The 21,976-nt window shown below is 36.9% G+C and overlaps 1 protein-coding gene across 7 annotated transcripts in view; it reads left to right on the top strand.

The window, feature by feature from the left end:
* NBEAL1 (neurobeachin like 1) overlaps positions 1–21,976 on the top strand; it is a 164,982-nt gene that overhangs the window by 121,447 nt on the left and 21,559 nt on the right. For 6 of the 7 annotated variants that reach the window (XM_053215576.1, XM_027053013.2, XM_053215575.1 and 3 more), the window contains 5 exons: positions 2,921–3,051; positions 5,531–5,640; positions 9,616–9,733; positions 19,130–19,227; positions 21,567–21,683. In XM_053215576.1, the coding sequence (XP_053071551.1) occupies positions 2,921–3,051; positions 5,531–5,640; positions 9,616–9,733; positions 19,130–19,227; positions 21,567–21,683 (574 nt within the window). The remainder of the gene's footprint in view (positions 1–2,920; positions 3,052–5,530; positions 5,641–9,615; positions 9,734–19,129; positions 19,228–21,566; positions 21,684–21,976) is intronic. The other variant, XM_053215579.1, reaches the window with a different exon arrangement.

Below are 21,976 nucleotides of genomic sequence, written 5' to 3' on the forward strand. Positions count from 1 at the left end.
AAGGAGAATTCCTTTTTACTGTTATCTAGTGTACCTTTGTGATTCTTACTGGTTTTAGGAACCTACCAGAGATTTAGAGTTTAAACTGATTTCAACCTAGATCCAAGATATCTGCCAGGAATTCAAACCTAACCAATGCTTATGTATTTCTCTTTAAAATACTTATTAATCACAAGGATTACATTATTAGCAATAACTGACACAGGTTTGTAATGCCATTGTATTATATTACCTGTCAGAATTATAACTTACTATGTTTCACACTTTCCTAATAATTCTAAAGAAACAGGCTTCTTCATGAATCCTTGGTTTTCCAAAGTATCCTCTAGGTAGCTCCCTGTTTATTCACATTTTGTCTCCATGTTGCCTTATTCTTTAGCATTACTATTTTGCCTTTCCTACCCACCCAATCAAGCTATTTAAGCATTGCCTATTCTACTTTCTTTGCTTACAGTTTTATCTCTCAAAATTAATTTTTACTCCTATTTTTGTACAATAAACCTTGGCTTTCAAGAAGAGATTCTGTCCCCAATATCATATTAACCATCTCCAAATGTTACATTTACCATGATAGCAGGTAATTTTCCCCGCATTAAAGTGTAAGTGGGTCTTTTCAGCTCTTAGTGACTTTATCAAATAATTTTATTACAAAGCTTCAAAAATAGATTCTGTGCTTCAAAAGACACCATCAAGAAAGGAAAAGGACAACACATTCAGGGCGAGAAAATATTTGTAGATTGTGTATCTGATAAGGGACTTGTATCTAGAAGTGTACAATGCCATAAGAAACAGACAAATGACCCAATTAAAAACTGAACAAAGGATCTGAATGGACATTTCTCCAAGGAAGATATACAAATGTCCAAGAAACATATGAAAACATGCTCAATATCATTAGTCATCAGGGAAATCCAAATCAAAACCAAATTGAGATACGTCTCCAGACCTATAGTGATGGCTATAATAAAAAAGACAGATAATACCTAGTGTTGATGAGCATTTTGAGAAATTGGAACCCTTATATACTGCCTGTGTTGAAAATGTAAGATGATGCAAACTCTGTGGAAAACAGTCTGACAGTTGTTCAAAGGGTTAAATACAGCATTATCATATGGCCTAGTAGTTCATCCCTAGCTATATAGCCAAAATACTTGAAGACATAATTTTCACACAGAAACTTGTGTACAAACGTACATAGCAGCATTATTTGTAATAGCCAAAAACTAGAAACAGTCTATCAGCTGATAAAGGAATAAATAAAATGTGATATATCCATACAATGGAATATTATTTGGCCACAAGTAGGTAAAAGGAATGAAAGATTGATACATGCTGCGACATGGATGAACCTTGAAAACAATATGCTAAATGAAATAAGCCAGACATAAAAAGTCATATGTCGTATGACTTACATGAGATGTCCCAAATAGGCAAATCCATAGAGACAGAAAGTAGATTAGTAGTTGCCAGGGAATGGAGATAGGGTGAATGGAGAGTGATTGTTAATAGATCCAGGGTTTCTTTTGGGAGTAATGAAAATATTCTCAAATTGTGGTGATTATAGCCCAACTCATTAATATACTGAAAACCACTGAATTGTGAATTATATGTAAATTTTATCTCAGTAAAGCTGTTCTCCCCCACCCAAACGAAAAATTCTACCATTGAAACTATATTTCCTTGAATTTGGATGCACCATCGTTAGACGTTATTGATGACCCAATCATTAGCCATAATTAAATTCAGAGTTCTGCCAAGTTCACCTCCACCTCAAAACAAGATTGGTAGGAATAAAAAGTGTCAAATTAGTCATCAGTGTCAGTAAGTCATTACTAAGTAAATCCAGGAAGATAATATCAAAGGAGATGAAACAGAAGATGCTTTTTGTGAATAGAGAAAGTATAATAAAATTGCAACATGGCTACTTGAGCTTGTTTCAACTACTGTAGGCCTGTGATGGAACTTAAAAATAAAGTTAGCGGCACCTGGGTGGCTCAGTTGGTTGAGCGTCCGACTTTGGCTGAGGTCATGATCCCACAGTTCATGGGTTCGAGTCCTACTGTCAGCTGTCAGCTCAGAGCCATTTAGGATCCTCTGTCCCCTCCTCTCTCTGCCCGTCCCCTACTCATGCACTTTCTCTCAAAAATAAACAAACATTAAAACACATAAAATAAGTTAATGGTATATGTGAATAAAATATAAAAGCTTTAGCCACAGAACTATTTCCCTAACTCACTCTCTGGTTTTTAGCAGAAGAGTTTGTAAAGGTATTTATACAGAGAGGATTAAATCAGCATTGCTATGGATGTTGTTAATCATGTATATTAATAATGATATTTAAACTCTGTGGTTTTAAAATATCCAAATAATGTTTATTCACTCTCTGTAATGAATTTACCTCAGCAAAAATTAGACCATCCTTTAAAAGTCTCTTAGAGACTGTTAAAAACTGAGAACAAACTGAGGGTTGATGGGGGGTGGGAGGGAGGGGAGGGTAGGTGATGGGTATTGAGGAGGGCACCTTTTGGGATGAGCACTGGGTGTTGTATGGAAACCAATTTGACAATAAATTTCATATATTAAATTAAAAATATATATATATTAAAAAAATAAAAGTCTCTTAGATTTACATTTAATTTAATTATTTGAAAATTTTCTCTAGTGTTATTTGGTTTTCAGCTACTTTGACTAAGATGATACTTGTGATTAAAATTACAGTATTAGTTCTTGGCAACAAGACTTGAAAGATAGGTTATCATAAGAAGGAGAGCAAATTGTGTTTTTAGACATGAAGAGAAAAATTAATGAAAGAGAAGCTCTAACCATTAGGAAACATGGGGAGAGTTTAAGGTTTGTTTCATGGTTGTTGTTGCTCTCCTTCAGTATTCATTCACTGTTCTCTTCCAATCTCCATGTGCAGGTTTGACTGTGCAGATCGACAATTCCATTCCATCCCTGCCACTTGGCAGGCTCTCATGGACAATCCATATGATGTGAAAGAACTTATTCCTGAATTCTTCTATTTCCCAGAGTTTTTGGAAAATCAAAATCGTAAGAAATAGATTAAAAATTTACCTCAACGGGTCCCAGTGGAGGATCCTGAAAAATACCTTTCTGGATATTTTTGTGAAATTCTGTAGATTATTTAAGGTTCATTCTGTCTGTACTATTTAGTAATAGGGTTTAACCAATGCCCAGTTGTAGTGTTACTTTTCCAGGAAAATGCTACACTGGCCTATGATGAATCAAATTTGAGTTGGTGAGAGAATTTATTAGAGTACAGTGTTTACTAGAAAGGAAAAATGCCATTGCTCTTTCAGCCATATAGCTAGCCACTTAGGTTAAAAGTGTTTGAGTTAGATAAGATGAAAATTTAGATCAGGGGTTAGCAAACTATGGGTCCATGGATTAAATCCACAGGCAAACTCATGTGTTTTTAAAGTTTTGTTGGAACACAGCCCAACCAGTTCATCTACATACAGATTGTGGCTGCTTTCATAACATAACAGCAGATTTGAGTAGTTGCAACAGAGACCATGGGGCTCACAAAGCAAAAAATATTCTTTGACACTTTATAGAACAAGTTTGCAGACTCCTGGTTTAAGGTAAATTGAAAATAATGACAGGGTGTAACTTACCACAATATTTGAAAAATCGTATTATGTTTTGAAGTAGAGAATTAAGGAGCCAATACAGTCTTTAAAAATACCCAAATACTTCCTCTGTGAAGTAGTTTGAGATTTATTTTTAAGCACAATAAGATAATGACAAGATTGTTACTACTGGTGTTCTTAAGGGAAATTGCAGTGTCAAAGGACCATTTCCAACTTCTTTTTCCTCTCCTAGTGTGTAATGTTAATGTTTGACCCTTTGCTTTTTCAGCAGAGTTATTTGCCATGCTAGGGAGAGCATATCCAGGGCCTTGTGTCCTCTGATCATACATTCTGGGACATGCTGTTGGCATCTGATTTCTCAGAGTAAGGCAGTTAAAATTGGTCACTTTCAGAAAATCAACTGAGTCTGTTAATGGATTCTGATCCTAGACTCTTACCCATAGGAGCCTCCAAAGCAGGATATCTGCACTAGGAGGGCTGAGGAGATTAAATTTGGATGTAGAAGTTATACTCTTAGCTTGACAATTTCTGATGTGCACTAGAGCAGTTTGCTGTCTCATACTACTGTCCTACTGGCCTCCTTTTCTAACTGTGAGTTGCTTCTTTGTTTGAAATGAGCTAGGTGGGAGAAAGCAAAGTACATTAATTAGAATGTCAACAAATCATAATATTAATTAGTAAAACAAATATTAGTAAAGTCAACTTAGAATTGTACAGGCAAGAAAATTTTAGTATTTTCCATAATAAAACCCCCAAGTTATGATGGTGTTCAGGTAGTTTTTAACATCATCATCAAAGCTAAGTTCTTCTTGTATTTTCATTCCGCTCTTCTAAGTGTTTTGACTTTGTCCTTGGCTAGTCGCTCTCATGGTTACAAATGACTGAAGCATTTCTAGGCATCATAGGCAGATACAATAGAAGTAGATTGTAATTTTTTGTGTCATTTCTTAAGAGTGAGAAATTCTTTCTCATAACTTCTCCCTATTGTCCAGGGCTGAGTCGTATACCAACCCCTACACCAGTCAACTTGTTACAGGCATAAAACATAGGGCAAGGATGGATACTTGAATAAAATCAAGATTCTGTTACCAAATAAGGAGGAATGGTTAGCACATTGGCAACAATGTCTGCTACACAGTAGTGGGACAAAGCCACAGGCCCTGTGCATCCTGTCATTCTATGACATTCAAACCTCTCTCCAGCTTTGGAACACACTGATATTTTAAGGCAGCTTCTTTTATGAAGGTCTTTTGTCTTAACACTTTTCTTTCTTCATATAAACAAGAAAACCTCATCTTTGGGACACTTTTGTCAAAATACTGCATTTTAACTATATGAGCAAATCTTTATGATGTCAGTATCTACTTAGAATAGTGGTATGTAAGTATATTTTTTCCATATGACAAATATAACACTTCCATTGAGTGAATTTAAAGTATAAGTTACACCAAAAAAGTTCTAAGGAGTTGTATTTTTTAAATTAACCACTAGAAGGACTATATTAATTAATTTAAATGTAAGAAGAATACTGAATATTCCATTTTTGTGTAGATTAAGGTTTTGGTCATATCTATAGTTTTCCCCACTTCTCAACCCCAAATCAATTAGTTTTCTGATTTACCTTATAATAACTAATTTAAAACTAATAATTACCTTGTAATAACTAATTTCATTTTATTTTCATTTACCTTTTTAATCAACTGATAAAATACATTTCCAATATGATAAGAATTGTTTTTACCTGTTAAGTAAACTTAGATCAAGAGAAGGGAACTTGGTTCTCACATTTTACTCTTAATTAAAGAAGAAAAAAACTAAAAACCCTTAGTTTTGCTAAGGATTGTGCCCTCATATTTGTTTTACTTGATTTATTTAAATCTAAATGATTTGATACATTTATTTTTTACTTGTCTTAGAATTTAACTTGGGTTGTCTACAAGTTTCCAAAGATGTAGTAAATGATGTCATTCTCCCCAAATGGGCTAAGTCAGCTGAAGATTTCATCTATAAACACAGGAAAGCTCTGGTAAGATTTTTGTGTTTAGTTATTAGACAGATTACTAAGATAGAGATGTATGTGTTTTCCGAAGAATGGGCTAAGGAAACAGTCTAACAGTCAAAGGAAGTATATTTGACAATTATTTTTCTAGATTAACTTGTCATCTGTTATATATGCTGTTGTAGAAAGTATAATGTAGTAATTTCTTTTGAGATAATGAATCTTCTGATATCGTGAGAATATAGTATAGTCCCATGGATGTATAGCAAAAAAAAAAAAAAAAAATGCAATTCAGTTTTATAAGGTACCTGCCTGTTATATTTTAAAGTATTCTAACGACCAAGGTGGTGTAGTTTAGTGTTTTTCAGTTCCCACATTTGTTTCAAATCTAACAAGAATGAGCACATTTTTGTGTCCTCTGAAGGATTTTTGTGTTCTCTGAAGGATTTCAGTAAGTTTTTAATACAACTGCTAAATCCTAAATTCCACTTTAAAAAATAGTCGTTTTTAGCTGAATTTCCAGCTTGGAATTAAAGGAGTAGTGAGAGTTAAGCACTGATAATTGTGTCATTTTGTAAATGATGTGGTTTTTTTTCCCTTTCAATAGTCCACTTAGTTCTCTTTCTAAACTGAAATGTTTCAGACTCTGAAACTAATTAGGCCAATACTTGGAAACACACCTTGTCATTAATACATAGTATGTCAAATTTACAAAATTCAAGAACATTATATATGAATAAGGAGTTGGGAAATAAACTAAGCAACTCTGAAAAATAATCTGTTACTTACTAGCTAGCCAGGAACTTCTCAGATGTATTCCTCTATAGTATCTATGACATGAAGTAAGGGTCCAGGATTTTAGGAAGACACGCTCCTTATATTAAAATATTAGAAACCTGTGTTTCAGTTATGTATTGCTATATAAAAAACTATCCAAAATTTAGTGGCTTAAAATATACCCATTTTATTATCTCTCACAGTTCTGTGAGTTGGCTGGTTTCATTTGAGCAATTCTCATCTTGTTGAGGTTCTCATAGCCTTGCAGGCATATAACAGCTGAGGTTGAGGTCATCTGGAGGTTGCATTGAGACACTGGAATGCTGGACTCTTCTCTCTTTCCATGTATTCTCAAGATATCTCCTCTTCATGTAGTCTCTCTAGCTAGGTAGCCAGATATCTACATGTCCACAGCTCAGAAAAGAGTACAAAATTGGAAGGCTTCTACCCTTTCTTAAAGCTTAAGTCTGTGAACTGTCACAGCACTTCTGTCACCCTGTCAAACAGTAATAGGATCAGTACAGATTCAAGAGCAGAGAAAGTAGGGCCAACCCGTTAAGCATCTGACTTCGGCTCAGGTCATGATCTCATGGTTTATGAGTTCGAGTCCCACATCAGGTGAGCACAAGCCCCACTCAGGTGAGCTCTGCTTCTCTCTCTCTCTCTCTCTCTCTCTCTCTCTCTCTCTCTCTCTGCCCCCCGCTCACTTGCACCCTCTCTCTCTTAAAAAAAAAAAAGCAAGGAAAGTAAACTCCATTTCACAATGGTGGGAGGGAAAAAGAATTTGCAACCATATTTAATCCACCACACGCAGTCTGCCCTCTGACTACAAATTATTTACATTCCTCCTATGTGCAAAATGTACATACTTCCTCTTAAGATCCTCCCAAAGGCTCATGTCAGGGACTTTTAAGTCAGGTATCTACAATCTTTTTCTATAAAAAAGGACCAGATAGTAAATATTTTTGCTGGCTTTAAGGTCTGTGGCAAAATTCTGCCACTATAGTGCAAAAAAAATTAGACGTGGCTGTGTTCTACTACTCTAGAAATTTTGAGCTAGTAAAACTTGGTCCACAAGCAGTAAGTAGTGTGCTGATCCCTGCATTAAAGCATGATGTCTGAAGTCCAGAATCTTCTTAGTAATCTAAATCAAATCTATTTGTGCACAAAACTATACAGGTGTGTCTCCTCTTGCATCTGAAGATTGTGGAGTAAAGAAACAGGTTATATGCCCCCACATAACAACAGTGGTGTGACCAGGACAGGAGAACTATAATAGACACTCTCATTCAAAAGGGAGATTAAAAAGGGCACCTGACTGACTCAGTTGGTAGAGCATGAGATTCTTGATCTTGGGGTCATGAGTTTCAGCCCCACGTTGGGCAAATAATTTAATTTCAAAAAGGATGGGGGAGAGAAAAACAAGGGCTATGTAACAGTAATTGGTTTATAGCAATTCAGAATTCCAACAGGGACATGCTTTCAGTTCCTTTACCAGGGCCCAGTGCTATTCCAGTGGTTCTTTGTGGCTCTTTTGTTTTACCCTTTGGCTCTTAGCTTCCTATTTTGAGTCATTCTCTCTTTTACCTCAAAAAAAAAAAAAAAAATTGCATGAGTATCTTTGTCAGCCTCTTACCTAACCACAGTAAATTGAAAATCAAAGGTCTCTCATCTTTTTTTTTTTAACAGTTTCTACTTACTTCAGTCTGAACTAATATAATTTCTTTTAAAATTTAATGGGTTTCTTTTGCATCAGTATTATCGGACAAAAACCATTTCACATTATTTTGGAATACAATCCATTATTTCCTTTGGGCCAAGCTGGAAGCTAATGTGGGAAAATACCTTTAAGATTCTTAAGATATTGGGGAGCCTGGTTGGCTGTTGGTTAAGCGTCCGACTTTGGCTCAGGTCATGATCTCACGGTTCGCAAGTTCAAGTCCCGCATCGGGCTCTGCTGACAGCTCAGAGCCTGGAGCCTGTTTCAGATTCTGTGTCTTCCTCTCTCTCTGACCTTTCTGGCTCAAAAATAAAATAAAACGTTACAAAAAGCAAAAAAGATTCTTAAGATATTCTCTTTTCTAGTTGAGTGGGTCTTTGTGGCACAGCCTGAAATCTTTGAGGTGTGAACAGATTGCTTCACAGCTATACTCTTGAACTAAACGTTCACCTGAGACCATATTTTACAGGTTACACACTGATTTCATCATTGACCTTGGCCATTTCTCACTTCAAGAGTCTTTGCTCTCTAGTATCCTGAAAATGAGAAATAATTTTATTTGGAACCCAGCAAGACCTGCTCCTTTATATTTTTCTTAAATTATGCTTAAAATCCAAATAGCTCTTTTTTTTAACTCATGTTACTCCTTCTACACTTTATCACAGGCAGTTAAAAGCACAAATTACCAGTTAAAAACATTTTGCCGGAAAATCCCCATCCCCATACAATACCCAGGTGCTCATCACAACAAGTGCACTCCTTAATTCCCATCACCTATTTAACCCATCCCTCCACCCATTGTATGGAAGTGTTGAATCACTATATTGTATACCAGAAACTAGTATTATACTGTATGTTACCCAACTGGAGTTAAAATAGAAACTGAAAAAAAATCTCTACCCCAGATTCATGAGGTAATTAGGTACTCTTTCTCTCTTTGATAGAACTAAACTTGAATCCCCTTTTCTCCTGTCTCCAATAACAATTGTCATATTGTCTTTCAAACCGTCACTAACAGGCTTCAGGAGGTCCTTCAAGCCTCTCTGCCTGCCACCCAGTCCACCTTTTTAGTGGGGTGGTATCAAGTTGGGTAGGTTGGAGGGGGTGATTTCAGCCATCTTTAATCTACCCCAACTGGTTTGTTTTTTTGAAGTGAGTTTCTAGATGGCTATGTGAATGGAAATTTAACAAGAAAGATACATCCATAGCCATCATTAAGTTTTTTGTTGTTGATATTTGGACTATTAGAATATTTGAGTTATTTTCTTTAGCCAATAGTTAAGAGATATTTTATATTATTAAATATTAATAAATATGTTTATATTGTACTAGATAGAATATATGTAAAATATGTAGTAGATGCTGATCAAATGTTTAACATGATTTTGATATAATTTTCTTTATAGTTGTAACATTTTTGGGTAGAAATGCTTGATTTACTTTTTAAAAAGACTCATATTTACATTGTTGTTGGAAGGTGTCTCTATTATTTGTTCTTTTTCTAGGAGTCTGAATATGTTTCTGCTCATCTTCATGAATGGATAGATCTGATTTTTGGCTATAAACAGAGGGGTCCAGCTGCAGTGGAAGCACTCAATGTTTTTTATTACTGTAGTTATGAAGGTATAGCCTATATACTTTTTATCTTGCATTCAATCAATGGAAAGTATTATTTAATAGGTGGTTATATGTGGTATTTTGGACATGAGAAAGACTGCATTTAAAAATAGTTTAAATGATCTTTTTTATTTGAAAGGTTAAGAGATTGATGTGTGTGTGTGTTTTTTAATTTTTTTAATGTTTATTTATTTATGAAAGACAGAGACAGAGCACAAGTAGGAGAGGGGCAGAGAGAGAAGGAGACAGAATCCAAAGCAGACTCCAGGCTCTGAGCTGTCAGCACAGAGCCTGACTTGGAGCTCAAACTCACAAACTGTGAGATCATGACCTGAGCTGAAGTTGGACGCTTAACTGACTGAGCCATCCAGGTGCCCCTGATGTGTGGTTGTTTTAAATAGTAGTTAGGAGTATATGTGCAGATCTTCACTTTGCAGAGCAAAGGAAGCCATCAATAAAACAAAAAGGCAACCTATGCAGTGGGAGAAGATATTTGCAAGTTATATATCCGATAAGGGGTTAATATCCAAAATATATAAAGAATTTATACAACTCAGGGCGCCTGGATGGCTCAGTTGGTTAAGCGTCCAACTCTTGATATTGGCTCAAGTTGTGATCTGCCAGTCATGGGATCAAGCCCCATGTAGGTCTTCACGCTGGGCATGGAGCTACTTGGTATTCTCTCTCCCCTTCCCCTGCTTGTTTGCTTGTGTGCACGTTCTGTCTCTCAAATAAAATTGAAAAAAAAATTTATACAACTCAACACCAAAAAACAAATAATCCCATTTTTACAATGGGCAGAGGACCTGAACAGACCTTTTTCCAAAGACAACATACAGATAGCCAACAGACACATGAAAAGATGCTCAGCATCACTCATCATCAGGGAAATACAAATCAAAACCACAGTGAGATATCACCTTACACCTGTCAGAATGACTAAAATAAAAAAACATAAGGATAGCTGGGAAGATGGTGGTGTAGGAGCACGCTGGGCTCACCTTGTCCTGCTGATCGCTTAGATTCCACCCACATCTGCCTAAATAACCCCGAAGTCCACCACAAGGCTAGCAAAACAGACTCTCCAGAGCCAAGCATAGATAAGAGGCCCACAGAAGAGGGTAGGAAGGGCAAAGAGGCAGCGTGTGCTACACGGACTGGTAGGAGGGAGCCAGGGCAGTAGAGGGAGAGCCCACCAGGCAAGACAAAGCCCCCAAAGTCTGGCTTGCAAAAGTGGAAGGGCCGGACTCCGTGAGTTCTGACAGCCAGCGGGACTTAACATCTGGAATGTTAAAAGTCAATAGCTCTGCTCTCGGAGAGCAGGGAGGGAGAGTTTTTGAACCCTGAATGACAGAGCTCTGCAGGGGGAACAAAGGTGCTGGGAAGCGCCATTTCCTTCTCCCATCCCCCAGCTGAAATTCCAAAGGGAACCAGTTCCTCTCACCGAACTTGCTTGTACTGCGCAAACCCTCAACACTGATTCTGTGGGTCCATCCCTCCCACGGACCTGCCTCCCTCCTGGTGCTGCAGGGCCCCTCCCACGGCAAGGCTAGCTAAGCCTGCCCCTCCCGCCCCTGTGCACCTTCCAGATCCACCCCATCTAATATGCCTTTGGCCAGATCCCATCAAAGCAGCACCACAACCCTGGCAGTGTGCAAGCAGCCCAGACAGGGACCACAGCACTCCACAGTGAGTCCTGCCCCTGGGAGAGGGGAAGATAAGGTACACACCAGTCTGACTGTGGTCCCGATGGAGGGCTGGGGGCAGACATCAGGTCTGACTGCGGCCCCGCCCACCAACACAAGTTTCTCCAGATAGTACAGGGGAAGTGCCCTGCAGTTCCACACCACCCCAGGGACTACCCAAAATGACGAAATGGAAGAACTCTCCTCAAAAGAAACTCCAGGAAGTAGTGACAGCTAACGAATTGATCAAAACCGATTTAAGCAATATAACACAACCAAATTTAGAATAATAGTCATAAAATTAATGCTGGGCTTGAAAAAAGCGTAGAGGACAGCAGAGAATCTAATGCTACAGAGAGCAAGAGACTAAAAAATAGTCATGAGGAACTAAAAAATGCTATAAATAAGGTGCAAAATAAAATGGAGGCGGCCATAGCTAGATTGAAGAGGCAGAGGAGAGAATAGGTGAATTAGAAGATAAAATTATGGAAAAAGAGGAAGCTGGGAAAAAGATTAAAAAATCCAGGATATGAGGGGAGAATTAGAGAACTAAGTGATGCAATCAAATGGAACAATATCCATATCATAGGAATTCCAGAAGAAAAAGAGGGAAAGGGGCTGAAGGTGTAGTTTAACAAATCATAGCTGAGAACTTCCCTGATCTGGGGAAGGAAAAAGGCACTGAAATCCAAGAGGCATGGAGAACTCCCTTCAGACTTAACTTGAATCGATCTTTTGCAAGACATATCATAGTGAAACTGGCAAAATACAGGGATAAAGAGAAAATTCTGAAAGCATCTAGGGATAATCAGATCCTAACTTACAAAGGTAGACACATAAGAGTAGTAGCAGACCTATCTACTGAAACTTGGCAGGCCAGAAAGGAATGGCAGGAAATCTTCAATGTAATGAACAGAAAAAATATGCAGCCGAGAATCCTTTATCCAGCAAGTCTGTCGTTCAGAATAGAAGGAGATATAAAGGTTTTCCCAAACAAACAGAAACTGAAAGAATCATCACCACTAAACCAGTCCTACAGGAGATCCTAAGGGGGACTCTGTGAGTGAAATGTTGCAAGGACCACAAAGTACTAGAGACATCACTACAAGCATGAAACCTACAGACATCACAATGACTCTAAACCCATATCTTTCAATAATAACACTGAATATAAATGGACCAAATGCTCCAACCAAAAGACATAGGGTATCAGAATGGATAAAAAAAAAAACAACAAGACCCATCTATTTGCTGTCTACAAGAGACTCATTTTAGACCTGAGGACACCTTCAGATTGAAAGTGAGGGGATGGAGAACTATCTCATGCTACTAGAAGTCAAAAGAAAGCTGGAGTAGCCATACTTATATCAGACAAAGTAGACTTTAAATTAAAGGTTGTAACAAGAGATGAAGAAGGGCATTATTTAATAATTACAGGGTCTATCCATCCGGAAGAGCTAACAATTATAAATGTCTATGTGCCGAATACGGGAGCCCCCAAATATATAAAACAATTAATCACAAACATAAGCAACCTTATTGATAAGAATGTGGTAATTGCAGGGGACTCTAAATACTCCACTTACAGTAATGGATAGATCATTTAGACACAGGATCAATAAAGAAACAAGGGCCCTGAATGATACATTGGACCAGATGGACTTGACAGATATATTTATAACTCTGCATCCCAAAGCAACAGAATATACTTTCTTCTCGAGTGCACATGGAACATTCTCCAAGATAGATCACATACTGGGTCACAAAACAGCCCTTCATAAGTGTAAAAGAATTGAGATCATACCATGCATACTTTCAGACCACAATACTGTGAAACTTGAAATCAACCACAGGAAAAAGTCTGGAAAACCTCCAAAAGCATGGAGGTTAAAGAACACCCTACTAAAGAATGAATGGGTCAACCAGGCAATTAGAGAAGAAATTAAAAAATACATGGAAACAAATGAAAATGAAAATACAACAATCCAAATGCTTTGGGATGCAGCGAAGGCAGTCCTGAGAGGAAAATACGTTGCAATCCAGGCCTATTGCAAGAAACAAGAAAAATCCCAAATACGGTATCTAACGGCACACCTAAAGGAAATAGAAACAGAACAGCAAACACCCCTAACCCAGCAGAAGAAGAGAAATAATAAAGATCAGAGCAGAAATAAACAATATAGAATCTTAAAAAAAACTGTAGATCAGATAAATGAAACCAAGAGCTGGTTTTTTGAAAAAGTAAACGAAATTGATAAACCTCTAGCCAGTCTTCTCAAAAAGAAAAGGGAGATACCCAAAGAGATTAAATCATGAATGAAAATGGAATTATTACAGCCAATCCCTCAGAAATACAAGCAATTATCAGGGAATACTATGAAATATTATATGCCAACAAACTGGACAACCTGGAGGAAATGGACGAATTCCTAAGCACCCATGCGCTTCCAAAATTCAAAGGGGAAGAAATAGAAAACTTGAACAGACCCATAACCAGTGAAGAAATTGAATCAGTTATCAAAAATCTCCCAACATTGTGTATATAACAGAAACCCATGGGGGAGGGGAAGGAAAAAAAAAAAGAGGTTAGAGTGGGAGAGAGCCAAAGCATAGGAGACTCTTAAAAACTGAGAACAAACTGAGGGTTGATGGGGGGTGGGAGGGAGGGGAGGGTAGGTGATGGCCATTGAAGAGGGCATTTTTTGGGATGATCACTGGGTGTTGTATGGAAACCAATTTGACAATAAAATTCATATATTAAAAAATAAAAAAATAAATCTCCCAGTAAATAAGAGTCCAGGATCAGATGGCTTCCCAGGGGAATTCTACCAGACATTTAAAGCAGAGATAATACCTATCCTTCTCAAGCTGTTCCAAAAAATAGAAAGGGAAGGAAAACTTCCAGACTCATTCTATGAAGCCAGTATTACTTTGATTCCTAAACCAGACAGAGACCCAGCAAAAAAAGAGAACTACAGGCCAATATCCCTGATGCATATGGATGCAAAAATTCTCAACAAGATACTAGCAAATTGAATCCAACAGCATATAAAAAGAATTATTCACCATGATCAAGTGGCATTCATTCCTGGGGTGCAGGGCTGGTTCAGTATTCACAAATCAGTCAATGTGATACATCACATTAATAAAAGAAAAGATAAGAACCATATGATCCTGTCAATCGATGCAGAAAAAACATTTGACAAAATTCAGCATCCTTTCTTAATAAAAACCGTCGAGAAAGTCGGGATAGAAGGAACATACTTAAACATCATAAAAGCCATTTATGAAAACCCTACAGCTAATATCATCCTCAATGGGGAAAAACAGAGCTTTCCCCCTGAGATCAGGAACACGACAGGGATGTCCACTCTCACTGCTGTTGTTTAACATAGTGTTGGAAATTCTAGAATCAGCAGACAACAAAAGGAAATCAAAAGGCATCAATATTGGCAAAGATGAAGTCAAGCTTTCACTTTTTGCAGATGACATATTACACATGGAAATTCCGATAGACTCCACCAAAGTCTGCTAGAACTGATACACGAATTCAGCAAAGTCGCAGGATACAAAATCAGTGTACAGAAGAAATCAGTTGCATTCTTATACACTAATAATGAAGTAACAGAAAGACAAATAAAGAAACTGATCCCATTTACAATTGCACCAAGACTCATAAAATACCTAGGAATAAACCTAACCAAAGATGTAAAAGATCTGTATGCTGCAAACTATAGAAAGCTTATGAAGGAAATTGAAGAAGATACAAAGAAATGGAAAAACATTCCGTGCTCATGGAATGGAAGAATAAATATTGTTAAAATGCCAATACTACCCAAAGCAGTCTACATATTCAATGCAATCCCAGTCAAAATTGCACCATCATTCTTCTCAAAGCTAGAACAAGCACTCCTAAAATTCATATGGAACCACAAAAGACCCCGAATAGCCAAAGTAATTTTGAAGAAGAAGACCAAAGCGGGAGGCATCACAATCCCAGACTTCAGCCTCTACTACAAAGCTGTCATCATCAAGACAGCATGGTATTGGCACAAAAACAGACACATAGACCAATGGAATAGAATAGAGACTTCAGAATTGGACCCACAAATGTATGGCCAACTCATCTTTGACAAAGCAGGAAAGAATATCCAATGGAAAAAAGACAGTCTCTTTAACAAATGGTGCTGGGAGAACTGGACAGCAACATGTAGAAGAATGATACGAGACCACTTTCTTACACCATTCACAAAGATAAACTCAAAATTATATAAACGACCTAAATGTGAGACAGGAAACCATCAAAACCCTAGAGGAGAAAGCAGGAAAAAAACCTCTCTGACCTCAGCCGCAGCAATTTCGTACTTGACACATCTCCAAAGGCAAGGGAATTAAAAGTAAAAATGAACTATTGGGACCTCATCAAGATAAAAAGCTTCTGCACTGCAAAGGAAACAATCAACAAAACTAAAAGACAACGAAGGGAATGGGAAAAGATATTTGCAAATGACATATCAGAAAAGGCTAGTATCCAAAATCTATGAAGAACTCACCAAACTCCACACCCGAAAAACAATCCAGTGAAGAAATGGGCAGAAGATATGAATAGACACTTCTCTAAAGAAGACATCCAGATGGCCAACAGGCACATGAAAAGATGCTCAACGTCACTTCTCATCAGGGAAATACAAATCAAAACCACACTGAGATACCACCTCACGTGGGTCAGAGTGACTAAAATGAACAAATCAGGAGACTATAGATGCTGGCGAGGATGTGGAGAAACGGGAACCCTCTTGCACTGTTGGTGGGAATGCAAACTGGTGCAGTCACTCCGGAAAACAGTGTGGAGGTTCCTGAAAAAAGTAAAAATAGATCTACCCTGTGACCCAGCAATAGCACTGGTAAGAATTTACCCAAGCGGTACAGGAGTGCTGATGCATAGGGACACTTATACCCCAATGTTTATAGCAGCACTTCCAACAATAGCCAAATTATGGAAAGAGCCTAAATGTCCATCAACTGATGAATGGATAAAGAAGTTGTAGTTTGTATGTACAACGGAATACTACTTGGCAATGAGTAAGAATGAAATATGCCCTTTTGTAGCAACGTGGATGGAACTGGAGAATGTTATGCTAAGTGAAATAAGTTAGGCAGAGAAAGACAGATACCATATCTTTTCACTCATATGTGTATCCTGAGAGACTTCACAGAAGATCATGAGGGAGGGGAGGGGGGAAAAAAAGTTAGTGAGGGAGGCAAACCATAAGAGACCCTTAAATACTGAGAATAAACTGAGGGTTGATGGGGGGTGGGAGAGAGGGGAAAGTGGGTGATGGGCATTGAGGAAGGCACCTGTTGGGATGAGCACTTGGTGTGGTATGGAAACCAATTTGACAATAAATTTCATATTAAAAAATATATAAATAACATGTTAGGATGTAGAGAAAAAGGAACGCTTGTTCACTGTTGGTGGGAATGCAGACAAGTGCAGCCACTGTGAAAAATAGTATGGAAGTTCTTCAAAAAATTAAAAATAGAAGTACCCTTTGATCCAGTAATTCCACTAGTGGATATTTACCCAAAGAATAGGAAAATACTAATTTGAAAATATCTGTGCACCCCTATGTTTATGGTAGCATTATTTATAATAGCCAAGATATGGAAGCAACTGGTGTCCATTGATAGATGAATGGATAAAGAAGATGTATATATTTTCATATGTACTGTATATGTACTATATGGTATATTACTCAGCCATAAAAATGAAATCTTGCCATTTGTAACAATATGGATGGACCTAGAGAATGTAATACTAAGTGAAATAAGCCAATCAGAGAAAGATAAACACCATGATTTCATTCATGTCGAATTTAAGAAACAAAACAAGCGAAGTGAGAGGCAAACCAAGATACAGACTCTTAACTATAGAGAACAAACATAGTTACCAGAGGGGAGGTGTGTGTGGGAACGGGTGAAATAGGTGATGGGATTAAGAAGTGTACATGTCTTAGGGCGCCTGGGTGGCTCAGTCAGTTGGGCGTCTGACTTCGGCTCAGGTCATGATGTCATTGCTCAGGAGTTCGAGCCCCACTTTGGGCTCTGTGCTGACGGCTTGGAGCCTGGAGCCTGCTTTGGATTCTGTGTCTCCCTCTTTCTCTGCCCCTAACCCACTCGCATTGTGTCTGTCTCTCTTAAAAATAAATAAACATTAAAAAAATTTTTTTTTAAAAAAGCACAAGAGAGAAAACAAATGAACAAAGAAAAAAGACAAAAAGATTCTAAATACAAAGAACAAACTGGTGGTTGCCAAAGCAGGGAGGTAGGTGCAGAGAGGGGTGAAATAGATAAAGGGGATTAAAAAAAACAGTATGTATGGAAAATCTGATTGTAAATGTCAGTTATTGGTGTCATAAAAGTTTTTGATCTCTGACCATATGTGTCCTATTTAGTCATGTCCTACAATAAGTATTTAGTGTTGAATTGTTAGCAGACTTTGAAAGAAGACCTTTAGTATTAAAAATAACAAAGTCTTCAAATAATAGTAAGAAGACATCATTCCAGTGTTTAGCTCAAGATGAAGAACATTTTCTGAAGGCTTTGAAATAGTGTTTTCAGGGCGACTGGGTGGCTCAGTCAGTTAAGTATTTGACTTCAGCTTAGGTCCTGATCTCACTGTTCGTTCATGAGTTTGAGCCTGGCATTGGACTCCCTGCTGTCAGCACAGAGCCTGCCTCAGATCCTCTGTCTCCCTTGTCTCAGCGCCTCTCCCACCCGTGCTTTCTCTCTCATTCTCTTCCAAAAATAAACATTAAAAAAAAACTAGTTTGTTTTCTTTTTTAATCATTCAGTAGATCTAATCCTAATAGTTCTAAAGATTGTGAATAGTGTGAAGTTATGTAAATATGAGCAGAGTCCATATGCTTTTTGGTAAATAAACAAGCATGCTCTTGCTTTGCCATATTCATTTGATAATAGTTTTGTAGAGAGGTAGTATCCATGTTGGTTATGAGCATAGGCTTGATTTGAAATCAGACTTACCTAGTTTGGCCAATTACTAACCATATCAAGTATGGCTGGGTATAATCAGTTAACCAGAGTGTTACCTTTCCTAGTATTTGTTAGATAAATGGTAATTTATAGTAGTATTTTGTGTGATTATTACATTTGTTTCAGCTTGATTATCATGAAGAAAACAATTAAGTATACCGTGAATAATTTGTACTTTTCCAAGAGAAATTTTTATGGACTTCCAGTTAACTTTTGTTTGAAACATTTTTTTTCTAAATAATGGATGGAATTTTTTGTTTTTTAAGAGAGAGCACAAGTGAGAGAGAGAGAGAGAGGGAATCATCTGGAGCAGGCTCCACGCTGAGTGTGCAGTCCAGAGCGGGCCTTGATCCCATGACCCTGGGATCATGACCTGAGCAGAAATCAAGAGTTGGACACTCAAACTATTGAGCTACCCAGTTGCTACCCGCCCCCCACTTTTTTTTTTGTTGGAGAATAATAGATGGAATTTATTTTTATACATATTTAATGTTTGAGGGTTCACTGTTTTTTTTTTAAGTGACCTCTCGCAATATTCTTATGAATTGAAGAACGGAATAATATTTTATTGAAAATATACTCATCAGTCCCCAGTATATTTATCAGTTGTGTGTCTTGCTGATTTGTTTTCACTCTGTAGTGAGTTGACTTTTCCTTGTTTTAGGAGCTGTGGATCTAGATGCCTTAACAGATGAAAAGGAAAGAAAAGCCTTAGAAGGGATGATTAATAATTTTGGGCAAACACCTTGTCAACTGTTAAAGGTAAATCATAAAAGTTATTGATTGCATCAGAAGTCTAGAATTTTAATTGCTGAGGAGCAGTATTACTGGTGTTTTTAAGTATTTTAATGATTTAATGCTTTATCTCAGAATTTAGAATTTGACAAAAATTATACTGTCATTATATTATTAAAAAATAAATAGATTTAAATGTTCCTATTTTGAAATAACAAAATATTGTAGTCAAAATCCACGTATATAGTCAATAACTCTTAAATCACAGAGGAGTTATATTTACTCAGTAAGCCAATCATTTTATTGTGTTTACATGACTAAAATGTGACTGGAGCAGGATTTGGATGCATGACTAGCTAACTCAAAAGCCTTTCTACCATGCCACGTCTCCTCTGAGTATTAGCCATAATCCCCCTTATTGAACTACATCACTTTCTGTGTTCTATGGGCTATTATATATATCCCAATTATGACATTTTCTGCCTTAGTTTTATATTTATGCATTTGCCTCACTTTATTATAACTATGTTACAGGCAGCAACCTTTTCTTAATCATTTTATATCTTTCTTGCATATAGTATGTGTGCAGCAAATATTTGTGAATTGAAATCTCCACAGCTGTTATAGCAAGAGTGGATCTAAAGTCTGGCTTATAGATCTTTTGTACTTCTGTTAAGTCAGTTATCACACCTAGCTTTGTAATTGCTACTATCCCTTAGAGTTTATTTAAAGCCTCCAACATGGGTTTTTTACAAAATAGTCATAGTTAAAATCAGTGCTTTATCCCTATCTGCTGTGCAAAAGGAACAGAAGACAATAGAACACTTGAGTTTTGAAATAGATTCCATATTATTTTTGTACTGGCTGTACTTTTTTTTATAAAACAAGTGCTAATTAGTTTTTATTACCATAAAAAATGACAGAGAAGTCAGCCTTTGATTTAAAATAAAGTGAATAAGAAATGCCTGGGTGGCTCAGTCAGTTAAGCATCTGTCTCTTGATTTTGGCTCAGTTCATGCATGATCTTGTGTTTTTTGAGTTCGAGCCCTGCATTGGGCTCTGTGCTGAAGGTGCAGGGCCTGCTTGGGATTCTCTCTTTCTTCCCCCTCTTTCTATCCCTCCCCCACTTGCACCGTCTCTATCAAAATAAACATTAAAAACTTTTTTTTTTAATAATAAAGTGACTAATATATGGATTGAGAGCTAATTGAGTACTATTGAAGTACTTATAGCTGTCATACTATTTTCTATAATTGAATATTTTGTGATGGAGATAGAAAAATCCCCTATAGATGGAATTCTGTTCTGCATTTTAACTATGCCTTTTGCATGTTAATTTGATTTGCCGTTTACTTCTTATTTATAAAGGTAACACTGTTCTATGTCTCTGACATTAAAGTTAAGGAAGAATAATTTATTTGAAAACAAATGCAGCAATATGTATAATAGGATTCTGATAGTATTGACATTTCTATCTTATTTCAGGAAATAAGGATTCACCCATGTAAATTTTGACTTCTGAGCAATTCATTTAATTTTACCAAATACTTATTAAGCCTCTGTCATATTCAATATAACAGGTATCAAAAATCCAAAAATGAGTAAGACTTGTTTTCTGACTTTAAGACGCCTACTGCTGGGGCACCTGGATGGCTCATTTGACTAAGTGTCTGACTTCAGCTCAGTCAGGATCTCATGGTTCATGAGTTTGGGTCCTTCATCAGACTCTGCTGGTAGCACAGAGCCTGCTTCAGATCTATCCACCCCCGACCCCTCCCCGCCCCGACTCCTCCCTGCTGGTTCTCTCTCTGTCTCTTAAAAATAAATAAACTAAAAATAAAAATAAAAATTTTTTTAAGGATACCTGTTGCCTAAGGGCCCCTGGCTGGCTCAGTCAGAATAGCATGCAACTCTTAATTTTGCTATTTTGAGTTTGAGCCCCACATTAAGTGTAGAGATTATTTTTAAAAATAAAATCTTAAAATTAAAAAAAAAGATAGATACCTATTGCCTAGTTGGAAAAGATAGACCATAAACAAGTATGTAATCCAAATTAGAAATAAGTAACAAATAAAATACTAAACAAAGTAATATGCTGGTGAAGATAATCAAAGAGAATAATTAATTCTGGCTTAGAAATTCAAGATAGACATCAGTAAGAAAATCTTTAAAGTAGAAGTAGGGTTTCTTTAGAAATGAAAAGAGTAGGAATTCTGCTGAGGGGAGTACTCTGAACAATGGCCTAGAATTGTCAACAGTGCATGGTATATAATCTGTTGTAACTAGAGCCCAGTATGTATGAAAGAATACAGTAAGATATGTCTTAATATAATTACGGAATTATTTTTCTTAAAATTATTTTGAAGGAACCACATCCTCCTAGATTGTCAGCAGAGGAAGCAGTGCAGAAGCAGGCCAAAACAGACACTTCAACCCTGAACCTATTTCAGCACCTCTCCGAACTCAAGTCATTTTTTATAGAGGTAATATAAACTTGGTAATATCAAAGCATTTTCTCTATGAATTCTGTACACCTCAATGCTCCTTTTATTCTCTATAGGGAGGGGCATCATAAATATTTAGTCCAAAATCATAAATAATGTTGCAATAATATGTTCTTGAATTTTTAAAACAATTTTTCTTTATTGTTTATTTTTTTTAATATATTTATTTTGAGAGAGAGAAAATGAGAGAGAGAGAGAGAGAGAATGAATCCCAAGCAGGCTTTGCACCATCAGTGCAGAGCCTGATGCGGGGCTCAAACTCAACAAACCAT

The sequence above is a fragment of the Acinonyx jubatus genome, chromosome C1, assembly GCF_027475565.1.
Source record: "Acinonyx jubatus isolate Ajub_Pintada_27869175 chromosome C1, VMU_Ajub_asm_v1.0, whole genome shotgun sequence".
NCBI classification, from domain to species: Eukaryota; Metazoa; Chordata; class Mammalia; order Carnivora; family Felidae; genus Acinonyx; species Acinonyx jubatus.